At 30.5% G+C, this 19,104-nt stretch overlaps 2 protein-coding genes across 4 annotated transcripts; one reads left to right on the forward strand and one right to left on the reverse strand.

Annotated features, from left to right (window-relative positions):
- Positions 1-7,487: 7,487 nt before the first annotated feature.
- Positions 7,488-8,810, forward strand: LOC124846014 (non-specific lipid-transfer protein 8-like). Its single transcript, XM_047323231.2, has 2 exons — positions 7,488-8,069; positions 8,573-8,810. Exons 1-2 carry the CDS (start codon positions 7,735-7,737, stop codon positions 8,580-8,582), a joined length of 345 nt encoding a protein of 114 aa, XP_047179187.2. The 5' UTR covers positions 7,488-7,734; the 3' UTR covers positions 8,583-8,810.
- Positions 8,811-12,889: 4,079 nt separating this feature from the next.
- On the reverse strand, positions 12,890-16,357 carry LOC124846043 (protein neprosin-like). 3 transcript variants are annotated; one of them, XM_088109164.1, is made up of 8 exons: positions 16,205-16,357; positions 15,809-15,952; positions 15,347-15,433; positions 14,956-15,210; positions 14,371-14,535; positions 14,176-14,229; positions 13,933-14,079; positions 12,890-13,665 (listed from the first exon to the last, which is right to left on the reverse strand). In XM_088109164.1, exons 2-8 carry the CDS (start codon positions 15,941-15,943, stop codon positions 13,288-13,290), a joined length of 1,221 nt encoding a protein of 406 aa, XP_087965290.1. In that variant the 5' UTR covers positions 15,944-15,952; positions 16,205-16,357; the 3' UTR covers positions 12,890-13,287. The 3 variants fall into 3 exon arrangements, with proteins under 3 accessions (XP_087965290.1, XP_087965291.1, XP_047179215.2); XM_088109165.1 differs by having other exon boundaries at positions 15,809-15,956; XM_047323259.2 differs by lacking the exon at positions 16,205-16,357 and having other exon boundaries at positions 15,809-16,193.
- Positions 16,358-19,104: the final 2,747 nt, after the last annotated feature.

The following is a 19,104-nucleotide window of genomic DNA, read 5'->3' on the forward strand; positions in this document are numbered from 1 at the left end:
GTCTAATGAAATTCAACATATCAAACTCTTTATTAAAACTTGTCTAGTTAGGTTGTCTAGTGTCTATCACGGCTTAAAATTTTTTACAATTGTTGAAACTTAGACAATACCAATTAGGTAAATTCCAATTTAAAACAATGACTTTATTATCAAATCTACTCCAAAAAAGTTAACATTAAATGTTCTAAACGTAAGTAAAAATGTAATCATCATTAACAATAAGATCGTTTTTCTAATGATGGATTAAAAGCTTACCACTTGGCTAAAAGTTATAACTAATAATTAAGATGAAACTCTTTCTAGCTAGTGTAACAACTAAAACACTAGAGTCTTTCTACTTGAACAACAAATTCAATCCACAACAATTTTCGCTTAACAATTGTCCCAACAAGAATCAAACGCGTGTGACTTTTACTCAAATAACAATTGTTGAATTGAGTACTTACTATAAGGTAAAAAACTATAATATTTTTACTTAAGAGTTTATACCTCCAACCTTAATTCTATCATAAATTTTCACGTGACAATTGATGCAACTAGAAACATTTAGTCCTTATCTTCTCCTTTTTGCACTTATTATGGTGATAATAAATATGAATTAACACTTATGAAAACTGATTTATTAATTTATTGATGAATAAGTACATACTAAAACCATATTGAAAAATATTTTAATGATACCTAGAAGGAAAAAAATATTTTTCAAGCTAAATGCCTAATACCATAAATAATTTATACATGTGTTACTCATAAATATTGCAAGTAAAAGTAGAACAAGAAAAAAACATAATATCCTTCCTTCTAAACCTTATAAATTATCAACAACCGAATGAAATATAACTAAGTCAAACAATTATCATGAAACAAATCTTGAAATACTTTACAATCAATGAATATCATGATCAAATACTTTAACTTTGTAATGTAACATCAATGGAAAGTTTATATTGACGTGGATCTTAATCTTCTGTTATTTTAGTTTATTTTAATTTAATTGTTAATAGGAAACTCAAAGTACAACAAAGATGAAAACATTAAAATAAAATTATTATTAAAATGTTTGTATAATATATTTTAAGATTTTATCTATACAAATTAATTTATAAATTTGTAAATCAATCATTATACAAAACGAATCAACAAAACTATGCGAGATGGACTAACCTGGTCCACTTGCCATCCGCATTACCAACCCGGCCCAGACAGGAATAGGACGGATCAACCCGTAATAAAAGCTGTCATATTTGCATGTAGGTTCAGTGACATTGTCACTTTAAAACCTTTTTACCAAAACCATTTCTTTTTATTTTTTTCAGTATTATTTTACTAATGAATAAAAGTTTATCTGGGTATATATAAAATGAACCTGATGATTCCAAAATTCAAATTCATATTCTATCCTATTTCTAGACATGGGGCTCACATGTCTTCATCAAGGTTTTTCAACTTGCACCACACTGAACAATCTCACATGTGCTGGTTTTAATTCAATCATTCCAAAACTTTTTAACTCTTATTTTCTTTATCATTCAATCAATATAATTTTTTTTTTGGATGGTAATGATTCCTACCCATCATAGTATTTTGGCTCAAATTTATAAATTAATCTTTCTCGAGTATACAAAATTATTAAGAAACTCTTTCTAAAATTTGAAATTCTTCTTCCACTGAGTTTAAGAATTGATTTCTAGATATACACCTAAAAAATCAAACATTCGACTATATATTTAAAGAAAATATCACAATAACGATAACGAAGAATATGTAAAAACAGTTAGACGGTTAAATAAAAAGATAACTATATTATTATAAATTATTTGACGATGAGTCTTTTATTTTTAAATCCAATGATTTGACGAGCCATTTCATTTGATATGATATTTTTATAAACTATTATTTATATTTTTTACATTTATGTACTTATGAATTATTATTTACATATTTAGAAAAATAATTTAAATTTTTTTATCCGACAAAGCCAAATCAACCAGTCAATAATCATATCAGTGCAGCTTGAATTTGACATGAAAATATAATCCAAATTTTATACATTACTTTGCAAGTTTAACCAAATTAGATATAAACTACTAAACGTGAAAATTTGTATAAAACGATTCATTCGCCTTCTCATATACACATTATATATCACAAGTTATTGGTGTTAATGGGTCCTCATATATAACATTTCAGGTTTGAGCTTCAATTATTTGTAATATATACACTATCTTGTATTTATCCAAATTAAATTTTGTACCACATTATATAGTGTGTTTCTGTTGTAGGTTATTGTTATCTCCTTTAACTTGAAAAGATCCAAATAGTAAGATTTGTGTCCCTTTATAAAGTGCATGTCGTTAGGAAGAGATGATACATTTGTCTGTGCTTTAAGGTTTCTTTCGTTATTGAATATTGTTTCCGATGTTGATTAGTATGTAACAATGTTGTATTGAAAAAAACTAGAAAAGTGGTCCATATTGTAAGATTCTTTCTTCTTCTCTTTTTGTAAATTATTTTACGGATCTATCGTTTTCTTCACATTAATTTTCCATTTTTGTTGTCTTTGAACTTATAGCTTTTCTGGGTGTCATTTTCTTTGGATCCACACGATCACGAAAAAGTTACAAGGTCACGAGAAACTCCATTAACAAATTAGGAGGCTAAATAGAAGCACGTATTGGATAGGATTGTCATAAATATAAGTGCATGTCGTTAAAGATAACGTGAAACTTGAAAGGTAATGTTCAAAGAATGTACACAATGCAGGGATCTCAAGCTTCTTCATCTCTAATTTTTTTGACATTTTTTTTCAGTTTGATTTTAGTAGTTTAATTGTCTTCTAGTTATTCTTTAATTTAAGAACATATACATTTAACATAGATTAGAAAGTTGATGCTAATAAGTAAAATGCGACACTTGATAGGTATAATAATTGAATATGGAATTTGTTTCACATGCATGTGACTTTGAATCTAAAGGTCAACATAGACCAATGGTCGAGATGTGTTGACCTGAATTGTTGATTGAGTTGAGTCCACCTAAGCTTAAGGTCAATGTTAAAACAAAATCGTCTATACGTCTAAATGCTCTTATGTTTTGAAGTTTAACCAAATAACATTAAACAAAATAAGAAATTAAAGATCATAAGATGAAACATAAGACTTAGGCTCAAGAATCTCCAACATAGAAAAACCTTAGGAAAATCCTTAGGATTGTAGAAAACATAAAAACACCTAAATCAAATACCCAGACGTAGTGCTAAACGACTGATAAGTCAAAGCGTCTAAGAGAGTTTCACTAAACACATAAGCTTACTATACCTAAGGAGTATTCAGTTAAACTCTCGGGAAAACGAAAAAGCGTCAAGACACTGTCTTCGACAAAAACTCTCTAAAAGCCTAAAACTTGAAATGCAAAAGAAAACATAACATGTTAAACGTTGTTGCTCTGAAAAGGCGAAATAACAAAAAGCGTTTACATCAGTCTAAACGATACCATGAGCTAAACTGCTACTTCGTCCAAAGATGAAGTTCTTTCTCAAAGTTTGGTATCTTTAGAAGAAAACCTTAATTGTTAAATGTTACATCAATGGTAGGAACTAAAAAACAATTTGTTGTTTTGAGCAAACATTAAATGACATTAAATGTTTAACGTTCAAAAACAACAAAAGTGATAAGATAAGACATATTTGCTCTATGCACAATCTACTATATTCTTGGCAGATAACCTACTCTACACGCATCCACATACTTCATTTTAAAAATTAGAAGTGGACATTAGAGAAAAAAGAGATAATCACAGAGTACAACCTAGTTCAAGCAAAGAACTGAAACAATAAGTTTGCTTTGACAAATTGACTTTAACAAAGAAGACACAAGAATCAAGGCCAAGAGTTGAGTTTAACGGACATTTCTCCAAGGACCTATATATAAAAGATCATTCAAATAAAAAATCAAGAGAATAACATACAATGTAAATATTCATCCTTAGAGAAGCGTTCAAAAGAAAAGCATAAAAAGAGCTTAAGAAAAGAAAACATCTAAGCAGAAAAAGAGAAAAGAAGTCAAGCAATACTCTCGAGCTTCATTGTAATATTGGCTTACTGTTGTAAGAAAGAGAGAAAGGGAAAAGAGAGAAACACCTACGAGTGTTTAGACTGCATTGTATTGTATTCACATCCTCTCTGTGAGAGTAATAGTCTGAATGACTTGTTGAACTCAATTAAGCTAAAGAAATCTAGACAAGGTTGTTTAGTACCAAGAGTAATGCGAATACTCATCCAGTTTAGGATAATAGGAGGTTATGTCACTGACTGCGAAGATCAGAAGTGGTGAGAATAATCATCCAGTCTAAGGTAACAGGAGGTTATTCACTAATTGAGAAAACCAGGAGTGGTGCAAATACTCAATTGTAATCTTCTTGAAGATTATAGTGGAACTCTCTGCAGAGGAGATTGGACGTAGCTCATTTAGAGTGAACCAATATTAATATTTGTGCATTTGTTGTCTATCTCTTGTCTAAACGCTTCTCTTATAAAACCTGTAGTTGCATTTTTATTTTTAAACAAAGGAACCTTCCATTCTAAACATTTCTTATTCAAATGAGGAACTTCTTACAAACGTTGCAGTATACATTTTGAATAACATGTTAAAAGCAACTATCTTTTATAATCATTTATAAGGTTGAGGTTCCAAAATTCGACGAACATGCTATATTAGAAAGGTTATGAAAAGAATTTTTCCATTAACAATATTCAACCTCTCCTTCTAGTGTTTTTAGGTACTTCAATCAAGATGTGTTTGCCTACGTTGATGGTCCAGACATGTTGGACCGAAGGTCGAGATGAGATGTCGTGAGCTGAAGGTTGTGATGAGTAGGATCGAGTCCAAGGTTGAGAGGTGTTTTCCTGGATTGAAGGATGAAATAAATCATCCTGAGTTAAAATTCGAGTTTAGGTTTTAGAATCGAAGGGGTCGAGCCAAGTTGGTCAGAGACAAAGTTTAACCGAGTTGGCCTAAACCAATCTTCAAGTCAAGTTGACCCAAACCAAAGGTTGAGATAAGTATATCTTATAGCGTTTGTGAGGCAAAGACTTGGTCATATATAATAACTCATGTTTAATATGCTTAAATGCAACATTATACTCTTTAACGACTTCCTTTAGTGCGTTATCATCAAAAAACATAATTATGATGCATAAATTGGCATGTTCTCCTCACTTCTTAAAGCATTAATACAACCTTGCTGAACCAAGATAGCCTTTATATTGATTATTCATAATCCAAACTCGTTCAACCCAAAATTTTTTTTATACCGGTTAAAAAAGACTTTTTATATTGATTTTAAAACCAGTATAGAAGGAGAGGATATAGAAAGTATTGACTTTTTATACCGATTTCAGAATCGGTATAAGAAAATGTCACTTTCTATACCCGTTAAATCAACCTCATCATAACCTAAACCTTTCTTCCAATTTCTAATTTCTTCATAACAACTCATACACAAGCATCCCAAATGCACATAATCCATTATCTTCATCAACACAAAAACGATAAGCATTGCGTATAAATCGTTGAAGTCATAGGCACCACTCCAACTATGCTTCACCAATGTGAAATTGTTGCACTACGTATGAATGTGCATCATGAGACACGCTGAATGCGAGCTCCACCACGCCTAAAGAATATTTACTACCACAAACAACATACGAAACCAAATCCCCCAATGCGTTGCTGCAAAACGGGACCTCATGAGATCTTTAATGTGCCAATAACCCTCGTTGAAGAACGTGGCACCTCCATGCGCGTGACAATGTCTTCTTTTCATATATGGTTCACAGTGTGTCAGATGATGAAGAAGAATATAAAGGTTAAGAATTTGGGAACCCTTTGTTTACAAATAAAAAAATAAAAAATTAATTTCTATACCGGTTATAATTAGAACAAGTATAGAAATTTTTTTTTTATTACAAAAATATCATTGCGTCCACTTTCTATATCAATTATAATTAGAAAATTTTCTTATTTATTACAAAAATGACATTGTGTCCACTTTATATACTTGTTATAACTAAATCTGATATAGAAATTTTTTTTCTTTATTATAAAAATGTCACCACACCCACTTTCTATATTTATTATAATTATAATTGGTATAAATAATTTATTTACAGTTATGATACCGCACCACTTTTTATACTTAATAAATTATATCCGATAGAGTATTATAACTACAATGATATAAAAAGTGTTATTTTATTTACAATTATACCACCACACTACTTTTTATATCTATATATGATAACTTGTATAAATAATCCCCGCTAGTAAATGTCAATATTGGATTATTTTAATGGAAGTCTTTGAGTGGGAGAATGTTTCCTTAGAAAATCATCCGAAAATCTTTACCTTTCGTTTCTATTAATTTAGTACTTGGAAAAATGAGGATAATATTTTTTTTTCCTTTAAACTAACCAATTTTGTTTCTTTTAATTTTACTTATGCTTACTTATATTATTATTATGATTCCCAATCATTTTCAACTTACAAAAATAAAACAATTCAAAGAATATATATATATATATATATATATATATATATATATATATATATATATATATATATATATATATATATATATATATATATATTATTAAAAGTGTTCCTTTTAATGTTTAGACGAGACTTTTAGAAAAAAACATTATTCATAAATAAATTCGTAGATTTTTTTTATAAGTCTTTTAAACTTTAATTTTTAACTTTTACATAAACTAAATTTTAATTTAATTTATTTTTTTTAATACAAAATTTTTTTATTTACCTTCTAAGCATATCAGACTTAAAAATAACACACGTACAAGCTTCGTAACATAATTTGAAGGTGGAAATTAAACTTCAACCCTAAGAGGTTCACACAAAAAGAGTCTTTGGCACAATATATTTAATCATAAGAATAAATCAGTCACATCCCTGTTAATGATATGATAATGCTTGAGACTACTTGAACAATCAACAACGATAGATTGGAATATATATATATATATATATCAAGGAAAAACGAACATAATAATAAAGGACACAAACCTAAAAAGTACGATAAGTTTCCATCAGACAAAAAATTGTGAATAATTATGTAAATGGCGAACAGCCAAGCAAATGCATGTATCAAAAGCAGTGACTGGTGATAGCAAGAGCCTCTGAGATAAACTAATGTAAATTATGAATATTATATAATGTATGGTTGAGATATCCAATTGAGGGCCCTATTGCTGCAAACAATGAAAACACATTTCAGAGCCACATAATGATCCTGTGATAATAACTTGCACATGATTTTGTTCATGAATAGAGAAACTGTCACTGTTATCAACAAAGTTGTTAGGGTGACACCACTCACAAGGTTTACTTCCATCAAAATTAATGGTTTTTATAAGCAGGTTAAGTGATCAAACTCCTGCATGAAATGGAAATCATAAAAGAAAAATAACCCTTTGCTCCAATGAACATTCAGATGGCTATTTTACTTGTTGAAACTCAGCAAACCCTCCTTCACCACACTTCCACCTAACCTAGAATATCAAAAAGACAAGTTTCTTCTTTCTTGCACTCATTAGTCAAATCAATATCCTTACTTGCAGATTTCAGCTTAACTTTGAAGCTCTATAAATGGTGAAAGGGAAACAATGCAGATTCATAGCAGCATAAGCATCACCATTATTATAATCTGTTTTCAGCAATCATGAAGTTCTCAGGAGAATTTGCTGCCCTTGTGCTTCTGATTCTTGTTGTTTCAACTTCAGAGGCTGCAATTTCATGCAGTGATGTGATCAAGGACTTGAGGCCTTGTGTGAGCTACTTGGTGAGTGGCAGTGGACCGCCACCTCCTGCATGTTGCTCAGGAGCCAAGGCTCTTGCGTCAGCTGCATCAACAACAGAGGATAAGAAAACTGCTTGTAACTGCATCAAATCCACTGCCAAGAGTATCAGCATAAACTCACAATTGGCTCAGGCTCTTCCAGGAAACTGTGGAATAACGCTTCCTGTGTCTATCTCCCCCAATGCAGATTGTTCCAAGTAACATTCATTTATAGCCTTCACATAAAACCAATGTTCACAAGAAAACAAGACAAAACACTCTTTAATTAGCACAATCTTTTCAGAAAAACATTATCAGACAGTTTTACCTGCATGATGCCATTTGTAGAAGCTTTTCATATGATTTCTTCAACTTTTCGTTTTTAATTTATGAAAATGTTCATTTTAATTTGCAAAGAATCTCTCGTTTCATTTGTTTTTTCTTACTTTATACTAAAAATACTTCTGAAAAAGCTTGTTTAGTACAGAATTATTATTTTTAATAATTTTATTATTACTTTGTGAGTGTATCAAATAATGAGTGAAATTTGGTGACTTTTTTTAATAACTTTTAAATATTAATGAAAAGTCTGGGTTTATTTTCTTCATTCACCCTTATTTTCATACATTTTTGACCCTGTGGGAAACTTTTTACACTCGAATTAAATTACTTGTTTTCTTTTTAATTGATTTTATTAATTATTTGGTACAATTTTTGGCAGGGTTGGTTGAAACTTGGAATTGGAGTTTGCTGCAAGCATGCTCAACATTTTTTCTGCTACGTATTTGTATGGGAACTTATCATATATTATGTAATAAACAGGAATCTACCTACGTGGATTTCGTCATTCATCACTGATTTGCATGTTTTTTTTTTAATATGTTGTTTGAATGTGTTTCCAATCTACCTTGATTGTAGAGCACTTCTTATTTAAAGTTCACAAATGTTGTTTTGCTATCTATTTGAAGAACATTGTTTAAGGTTATTTGGATGACAATAACAATATTCAAAATTCAAAATAAATAAAAAGAAGGTGCATGCTATGAATAAAATATAATAGTGTATGCTTTGGAAACCATTCAAATCAATCTAAACTAACGTTAACCTGGATCTAATATCATTCATTTAAAAGGTTCTAAAGATTAATTATGATAAACACCAAAAAAGTTTTAGTCAACTATGGTCAAATAGCACAATATTCACTGTGGTCATTATTAGTTTCTGATTCACTTATTCAACTAATTCAAAAAAACTCACACCAAGACGAAAAAAATATGCATGACGATATTGTTAGTTTTTGTTCTAATTATTTTAAATATTGAATTTGAGATTATTTTCAATTAATTGATAGGATATATTTTTAATATGAGATTAATTCTTCCATGGTAATCAAAACACACTAAAAAAAATCATTGCTCGTTCTTTACTTTTGGTTTGTCAAAGACATTATTTGTGGTTGACTCCAACTCAAATACGTGTTAGGCACTATCTCCATTAGGCACGTTATTAAATATATACATTTCCAACCTAGATTGTAAATTTAAATTTTCATATTATAAGATCATCTTTAATCCATACAACATTTCATTTTATAAGATTATGTTTAATCCATACGAAGTCATAGGTGATTGATAATTTATAAATAAACGTAAATTATGTTATAGGCCATTACTTGGTTCAGTGTCATATATTTTTAAAAAGTATATTTTAAGACAATCATGTATTAATAGTAAATTCTTAACTCAATAATATAATATCTAGCAATATATTTTTTATTATATTAAATATATTATAAATTATATTTAAATTATAAAAATATACTTCTTAATCGTATGACTTAACCATATATATATATATATATAAAATTCTAAGATTAATATATCATGTCAACAAAATTGATACAAATGTATCCACTACAATTACCATATATATAATTGAAATTCACAAAAATGAAGTTTATGAAAATTTTGGAGAGAATAAAAGTAGAAATATATCTGAAAATCAAAGCCTTATCCTTTTAGCATAATTGGCGTTCCTAACTTGGATATGTTTGAAAAACTTGTTGAATGGGACAACAACTAATCATTAATTATTTATGTATTGATGGACAGCTCTATGGCACACAACATGGACTCACATCACATGTGGCATCAATTCATGCTTTGACTTCAAAAACTAACATTTGGGTAAAAAGGGTTTTGCAATGAGCAATTTACCCTAACTCACCATCAAGCACATTAATGGATTCATTATGAGAAATTGACTCCTAAGTGTTACTTGCACCAACCTTTATAGGAATCTAAATTAAACACTATGGTGTTCCATTTTCAATCTTCTTCCCAAACACCATTAATGTATCACTATTTCTCCAAAGAAAAAACACAACCTAGGTTTGAAAGGACATGTGATCTCACTTCAATTATGAAGAGATACCTTCTTTCTAGGGCTTGTAGACCTTTGCTAAAAAACTATGCCATTTAATAAACATATATGTGTATATGTGTAGGAGACATACTTATATATATAGAACATTTGCTTCAGGAGAAATTAAGCTGAAGGAATAATAACAAACATTTTTAAATTTCATCTACCATTTAATTCAATGGATAGAGAAAACATAAGGGGAAAATGTAAGAGTAAAATTTATATCCTTCCATTCCTTTTCTTTTTCTTTTTTACAAGAGAGGGGATTTAACATGAATGAACAACAATTTAATTAAGTGTGCCAGTAATAATGAACTTAGACTTTTTTTTTTATTAAAAGTCAAGAAGAAAAATTCCACCATAATCAATTAAATTCTTTGATGAAGATTAATTATATATTAAAAAAATATGATAAAGTGTAGACTCATAAAATTATGAAAAATTGTTTATCAAAATTATTAATAATAATAATAATTTATAAATTTCTCATATAAAATTATTTATGGAAGTTTGTAGATGAATTTGAACACTCCAAGTATTTCTGGATCAAATATATTATTTTACCGATAAAAAAAATAAAACTATTTTCTACTGCTCATATATTCATATTTTCTTCACTAAATTTTATTTCAATAGCGCTTCATGATAAAACAAAAAAACAAATAAGACTTACCTATTTATAGAAACCTTATATTATTCAAAACCTTAACTTACTCGTGAAAATCATAAGATATAAGATTTAATCATTACTATTAACTATATATAATTGGTCACGTAATTATAATCTTGATTATTTATTTTAATTGCATGATTAAGGTTAACTTTGTAGCTCTCTAACAGAAGGTCTTTTTGATACGAAATTTTCCATCAGCAATATGATTGGATTAATTATGCAATCATGACAAGTGATAGAACTTTCACATCTCTTTGCAATATCATTATTTGGTTTTTTAAAGAAAGGAAAAGATGAAATCTTTTTATAAAGCTATTAAACCCAATTGAAAAAAAAGTATCTTTTCCGATTTCTCTCCTTCATGTAAAGCTGAAACATAATTAACGGGACTTAACAAGAGGTTTAACAACCAGTCACAATAAAGAAAAAACAAGAACTTCAACAAACATAATAAAAGAAAACACTAATGACGTATTTCAATTCAAGTTATTATATTTTTAATTGTGTCATTTTACCCTTATCTTAACCAAACGTATGGGGTGGAGAGTTAATTTTTAAATCATACGACAAAAAAGACATAATAATTGAACTTAAAAGCCATGCTTTTCAAAATTGGGGTGGACTTAACATTGAGTACACTTCATGAGCATTATACAAATTCATATAAAAATTACCATATGATTAATGATGGGGTATTCGTTTTAATTAGTTCACAATATGTTTTTTGTTCTTGATTGATTACAAAATTTGTATTGGAACTCCAAAGACGTCTATTTTTGTAATGGAAGTTTATATATTTTTTTCCATTAAGAAAAAAGAAAATAAACAAAATAAACAATGAATTAACTCTTCAAATGAAAACCCTTGTTCTAATTTGCTAAAACAATTGATATGAAAAGCATGGACATAAACCAACAACAATGAAATCATCTTAAATTGAAGCTGAATGCATGAATAAAATAATAGTCAAATGTAATTCAACTATAAAAAGGATTTGATAAAACGGATATGCATAATTGTTTAGACAAAGTTAATTGAATTGTAATATATTGTAAGTAAACTTAATCAAAGTTTAGTCAAAATAGTTATATTTATAAGCAATTTATCTTTAAGAACTAAATTAAAAAATAATAATTTTTCAAATAACTGAAATTTTCTAATTCAATTCAATTCAGTTGGATATAAACACGATTTATTACAATTTCTGAACAGCCCTTTAAATAAATATGTTTGAACACAAGTTTTCAATAAGAGAAAACACTTGATTTATTATATAAGACTTAATTGAGCTACAATGAGAGTGTAAAATACTTTTTTTATCCAATCATTCATTAACAATAAACTAAAAAAGAGTATTAATTTTTATAATTGATTGACAATATAAAAAACTTCACTCTGATAGTATTACTCTATAGAACAATCTCTTTGTATATACTTAGTAGATAAATCATAAAGCTTTTCCCCTAGTTGTATACATGTATATATAATGCTACTTTCTTAAAGGGTCAAATAAATATAAATATATGAATAAATTAAGGGTAAGTGATAAAGAGGTGGGTGCATAACCAACCACAAGGGTGGCTTTTATGAAAGAAAATGCTAGCTTGCCACACTAACATACAATCCAATCTCATATATGGGTCCATCTATATCAGCATCACAATAAGGAGATAACGCGTTTCTTCACATCTTTTTTCTCTTTTTCTAAGCTCTTCTATAGTCTAGGATAATTGATGTGAAGTATATTCCAATTATAAAAACATAAACTTTAATGCCATAAATTGTCCACAAAGATGTGAAGTGACTAAATTAGACTACTCTTGAACTGCATAATCACATGTGTGCATGTATCTCTCATTTTTTTTTTCTTTCTTTCCACCATTACTTTCTTCAATTAAAAATCCACCCACTTAGGTTAGGTCACAAGCAAGAGCATAAACATAAACAAATGTCCTTATTGAGACAGCTTTTCACTGACGGAACATGGCAGTAATTAAAATAAAAAAATACAGTCTCCATGTACCATAACAGAATATTCTGTTCACATTCACAACTCAGCCTTCACAGCTCCGGAGAGAGGAGCAAACAAAAACAACAAATATATATATATATATATATATAAACAGGAAAACCAATGAAGAAACTTGTTTCTTGTAAATCTAAGAAACTCACTGCCTTTTTCTCCAACAATTTTTTGGAGACTTTGAAGGATCAAGAGCTTCATTATACACCACAACTCTAAGTTGTACCACAAGTTACTAAAACAGCTAAACTAGACAAAAAGAACACCTACTCATCCTTTTTTTTTCTTTTCAGTTTTCTTTGCTTGACATGAATGATCAAGGGCAATTGGGGTTTCTACCAGGACCACCATAATAGAAGTAGTTACCCCAATCTCCAGCACTGCCAGTTTGAACATTGTAGCAGCTATCTTGCTCAGTGTAAGTGCCAAGATCCTTTGGAGCTCTTAGCTTGTTGTTACCATCAACAACCTGAATGTTCTTGAAGTAACTAGCCTTGCCAAAACCTTCCTCAGGGAAATGGCCACTTCCCATTTGAGTTGAGGTGTGTTGGCCATCAGATTCAGAGTTCACAACCTCTCCCCCCCACTCAATCATTGAGGCACTGTCAGAAAGGTACGAGAATAGAGGAGCTGGCCAGTATCCCATAACATGATCACTTCCAAACTGCATCCACCAGTTACCCTCTTTGGGGTCCTACACACACATTGGTTTTCCATAATAGACAACATCAGATGACTTTCTTCCATGTTATTAAATTCATGGACCCCTAAAACAATGTAGCATTCAGATATAATGAAGTGTGTGTCAGAGATTCTCTCAATTTATAATTGACTAGTGTGGTCTGCAAAAACCAACGGTAGCAATATACTAATGGTAGTGTTTGTTGAGTGCTGGGCATATTTTCATGCCAGAATGTCCAATATCAAGAGATAATATATAAAAAAGGATATAAAAATGTACCTTCCAGACCAGGATGCTGATATCATATTGGGAAGAGCTATACTTGGAAAGAGGGGAGATGCTTGCTCCTAGAGCTATATCACTGTTAATTTGAATAAAGCCAGAGCAAAGGAGATTATAACAACCAGTAGCTTGATATGCATCACTCTGTCATGGTGGTGGAACAATTGAATCAAGTGAATAAGAAACACAAAAGTAATTAGAAGAAAGGACAAAATTTGAGTGCTTGAATTGATAACTTACTGTCCAATAAGTGAAGAGTCTAGTGTTGTTGTCTCCATACAAATCAGGGCTGACCTGATGACCAGAACAGAAAAAGAAAGAAAAAACACAAATTGGAAATTAGAAGGAAGGTGATAAATCTAATCTTTATGAGGATGCTGAATTTGAAAACATTTGCAGACAGAAGATGACAATGGAGAAAAAATTTAATAATACCTGCCAACCTGCTTCAATGCTGTTGAGATCTTGACCAAAAGAGCCACCCAGAATCCACATTTGAGACAGGCTAAATTCATTGGGTTGTTGAATTTTTGGGTCCCAAACGTTTATGGTTGCCTTGGCTCCATAATACTTATCCCCCTCCACATAAGCTATGGCATGCTAAATGCTCCAAAAAGATCAAAGGAATAAAGAAAAATACACAAAATCAGGAGAAATCAATAAATAAGTAACCAGCTTTTATCTTTTGCTCCCATACTATCTTGTTTTTCCTTTTGCATAAAAAGAAGACCTAATATGGTACGTAGTTTACAACTTTTTCTATCTTCTTTTGCATAGAAAAGAGGGCCAATATAGTAAACAGTTTTTCTTTTTTAATTTTCCTTTTATTGGTCATAGAAATGAAATACATGAGAAATGAGGGTAGTTTTGCTCAGTAATTAGCAGTAGATTAAACTAGCTTCTTCTTTTGGATGTATATTCACAGGTTCCCTCCTTTGAAGGTTTGTACACACTCTCAACCTCCCAATTGAACTGGCTGTTACTGCATTACAAGTATCATGCATGGTAGAGCAGCAGTACCTGGTGGCCACTCTGACTGATGAGGTCTGGTAGAGGTTTTGCTGGCTTTGGCTGAGGGAAGCTCCTTACCTTCTTCTTTCCAAATTGTTGAATAGAGCTTGCCCTTAATATGTCATTCTTTGAGGTCCTTCTGACAGGAATTGTTCCTTGAGGGCACCTTCCATTTTGGTGCCACAGCTGAGTAATAGGCTTCGAATTTGAAGAGACTTTGCTCTCCCCAAAAGGGTGCCCTTCAGGATGGAAATTTGGTTTCATCTGCATCAACAACCCGTGATTGTTTGAAATTCAAGTTTGAACCAAAGGAGAGAGAAAGAAAAATGGAGCTAACCAGGGAAAGAATTTTGAATTATAGAATGAAAAGGCACTAGATAAGAAAAGTAAAATTCTTCACCTGAATCTTGTGATTTTTGAGGTGAGGGTGATCCAAAGCTGGCTGGTGTGAGACATGGACACAGTCAATAATATCTCCATCAGGACTCTGCTTTCACAACAACAGAAATGCAAATTAGAAAGAATTATGCTCATGGATGTGCACAAAAAGCAAATGAACGAAACCAAATTACACTACAATTCCTAGGAAAACCAAGGGAAAAAAAGTGTCACTAAAAAGCAAACATAGATTCTGCTCAAAATTCAAGAACAAGTGAAAGAGACTAAAAGAAGTCTCCCAGGTGAGACAACAGGAGCATCCAGAATTAAAGTTCCTTTCACCCAAAAAGGTCCATTGTTGTGCAAACACCAATTAGAAAAACAGTTAAACAATCAGTGAAAAGTGGAAGAGGCAAAAGAGAAAAAAAGTCATAGCAGAATTAAGAAAGAAAAGAAAACAAGCTCTGTCTTTCTCTCTCTATACCTTGATGGACCTTACGGGAGGCCTATTCAAGTTCTTCAATTGCTTCTGAACCTCAAGCTTCTGACTTGAATCAGCAAAAGCCAAAGGCACCACCACCACCAACATGTAAAGAAACAACAACACAATCTTCCCCATTGCAGCAGCCTTCCTAACCAAAAGCATTCAACTCAATGAGAAATCTCAAAGTGGGTTTCTAAGACTCCCTATAGAACCCAAAGGGTAATCAAAAACCATAAAAGATTTATAGCGCACACACAAGACCAAGAGGAACCAATTAAATGGCCTTAAAACTATGATGGGTTGTTTTCTTGTTAATAAAAAGGCCAATCTTTTTTCTCTTCCCTTTTTATATATATTTTTTAAAAAAAATTGGAGTCTTTGATTCTCTCTCCCTACCCTTCACCCAACTTTGCTGCTTATCCTGCGCACCCCACCACCAACCGCAACAAGCAGCACCACCCTTTGCTGCACACACAAAATACAAACAAAAAAATGTGCTTGACACCTTTGACAGGGTTGAGTAAGAGAGGGGCCCTTAAAATTCCCCTCCTTGGGGGTTCCTTATTTGTAGCTTTGTTCCTCACAAGCCTACAAAATACACTGCCGACGCTTTCAAGGGAAAAGAGAAGGGCATTATGGGAACTCATGACCAAAGCAAAAAGTCTTTTATGGAAATGCATGGTCGTGTTCTATCAGAAAATAGAGGTTCCACTACTCACAGTGCTAAGAGAGAGAAAGAGTGTTAGTTCCCGCTACAATGGACCAACTATCTTCACTTCTGGAATTACCATTTTGCCCCTTAGGGTCACGGGATTGAAAATTGAATTCCAATTTTCCTTTCTCGCTGTTTTTGTTGTTTTGCTTTGCCTCTGCTCCAAGCCGTAGCTGTGGAAGAAGATAAAGGGTGGAAGTGGGAATAATCGAATTCTTTTTTGTTTCCATTGTAATAACAAGATTACTTCAAATATTCATATGTTTTGTTTTCTTCGTATGATTATCCAAACAAATGACTATAGTAGGGCGAAGTTAAATTTTATACGTTTAATTTAATTTGAAGTTTTACATAGTATTTTAACTCTTCTAATTTTAGTTCGTCTTTTAAATTTAAAATCAATATCAATATGGTAATGACTATGCATATTTCCTTTGTCGAAAAAATTTGTTAGTAAATAAAATATATATTATCAACATAAAATCCGTTGATAAAATAAGCGAAAATTTTTCTATCCATTTTTTCTCTTTATTTGCAAGATATGTTATTTATTTTCTCTCGCACGTCTTCTTCATTTGCATAAGGGAGTTCCTTCTTTTCTTACAAATCAACAACTTCATTTCAAGAACAAAGGTCTTTATGCTGTTGAGACGTTGTCACGGGAACACCCATGACCACGAAGAGGTGTCGTGCGTGAGTCGTCGAACCTAGGCCCTCCTTTTTGCGAACCACCCAAAACCAAGAGAGACGGAAAGAAGGAGTTATGTCTCTCCTTCTTACATCGAGAGTCAGAAAAGAGAAGAGAAATGGAGAAGAGAAGGGTTCCCTGTCGAATCAAACCCTCAACCGAGAAAAGGAAGGGGGAAGAATACCCCTTGCGCGAACTGGACCCCAAGGGTCTGGACCTTGGTTTAAGGTCTTATGGTAAAAGCTTCTGCCATGGGATTTAGAATCAGAATAAAAATTTGGGGGGTATGTATTATTTTGTCTGGATGGATAAAAATAAAAGAAAGAAAAAAGAGTAAAACAGATCACGGATTTGTGGACAGATTTTTTCGTCAAGAATTATAGATGAATTTTTTCGTCGATAATTACCAATGAATTTTTACCAACAGATATTTCTGTCAGTAATTATAATTTATCAATTGATTTTATCGTTAATAGTTACCAAAGAATCAAAAAATTATCAACAAAATTTACTGATAATGCTTTTAGTGACGGATTTTTGATCATCGATAAATCATCGATAATTTCAACTTATTGATAGATTTTATACATTACTGATAAATTTTGATAATTAGTAATATTGATTTTTTTTATAGTAATGACATTGAATACTTTAATGATTTAAATGAAGACTAGAATGGATACTAAAGAGACTACTAATGAATTTTTTTCATCAAAAAGAAAAGTTTAGACAATAGAAAAACAAATTCATTTGTCACTCCCAAATAAATTATTAATAACTTATACTTATTTAAACAAAATTTTAACCACATTCGAATAATTAGAGTGCAAAAGTATAGACATAAATTCACTCGTATTGTAAGTGTATAACTTTGCTCCTTGTAAAGTTTTAAATACCTACAGCTTGTCAAGAGTAAACAATACATGTCCATTGCTAATGCATCATGTAATTTAAAAAAAAATAACTAAATTTTAGCATATATTATCATAATTGTTTTAATATATTAATGCTAGACTAAAATTAATTACATTTTAAAGTATAGTTAACTAAATATGTTACTAAAATTTTATAAGGACCTATATATAGAGGTTATTATTGGAGAGCAATAGACTTAAATAAAAATAATTAAATTAAAATTATATTTAAGCATCGTATCACAAAATTATAAGATTTTTTTTAAAGAGGTTGTTTTCCAGACAGTAGCATGACTGGGTAAATCAGTGAAGTCACTCATTGAACTATATGAAATTGTCTGTATTAAAAAAATACAAAATAATATTATGTAAGTTTATGCTTTAAAAAATTGTAACAAAATGTATATTTTTCTTAATGACAGCAATTCAGAACATGCTAATTCATTTTTTGGTGTCATTTGGTCTTGTCCTTTTAGATTGGTTAGATTAGCATATTAATGCATATATGGGTAAAGGACGGAAAAAAGAGAAACAATTTATGAGAATTAATTAAACATAAATAAGGGGTTGAACAATACTTTTTTTATATTTAAAGATGTTTTTTTATTTTACTTTCGTTGTGATACTAAACTCATAAAGTCCATGTTATAGGTTTTCATTTTAATTATATATATATATATATATATATATATATATATATAATATATATGAGATTTGCTAACGCGTGTATGCCTATTTTTCAGTTGGTATATTTTAGCAATGTGTATCAGATTTTAGTGAACAAAAATACTCTTATATATCATGGATTCTAAGTTTTAAGGTTAACAGTATTTTAATAATTTTCATTCTTAAAACTATAAGAAAAAAAAAGAAACCCCTCACCTCCCTCATTCCTCTTAACTCTTTCTCTTTCGTCTCTCTCACTCCAACATTTTCTCTGTCATCCTATGGTAATCCCAACTGACAAAAATCAGAAACACTA

The sequence above is a fragment of the Vigna umbellata genome, chromosome 3 (assembly GCF_029865625.1).
Source record: "Vigna umbellata cultivar VRB3 chromosome 3, Vumbellata_1.0, whole genome shotgun sequence".
In the NCBI taxonomy this organism is placed as follows: domain Eukaryota; kingdom Viridiplantae; phylum Streptophyta; class Magnoliopsida; order Fabales; family Fabaceae; genus Vigna; species Vigna umbellata.

What these genes read in the sequence shown, in the direction of transcription:
- LOC124846014 (XM_047323231.2), top strand. Translation starts at nt 7,735, where the DNA reads ATGAAGTTCTCAGGAGAATTTGCTGCCCTTGTGCTTCTGATTCTTGTT.
- LOC124846043 (XM_047323259.2), bottom strand. Translation starts at nt 15,970, where the DNA reads ATGCTTTTGGTTAGGAAGGCTGCTGCAATGGGGAAGATTGTGTTGTTG. An exon ending in TCAGTCAGAGTGGCCACCAG is followed by an intron (nt 14,536 to 14,955) that starts GTACTGCTGCTC and finishes TGGAGCATTTAG; the next exon opens with CATGCCATAGCTTATGTGGA. An exon ending in GACTCTTCACTTATTGGACA is followed by an intron (nt 14,080 to 14,175) that starts GTAAGTTATCAA and finishes CCACCATGACAG; the next exon opens with AGTGATGCATATCAAGCTAC.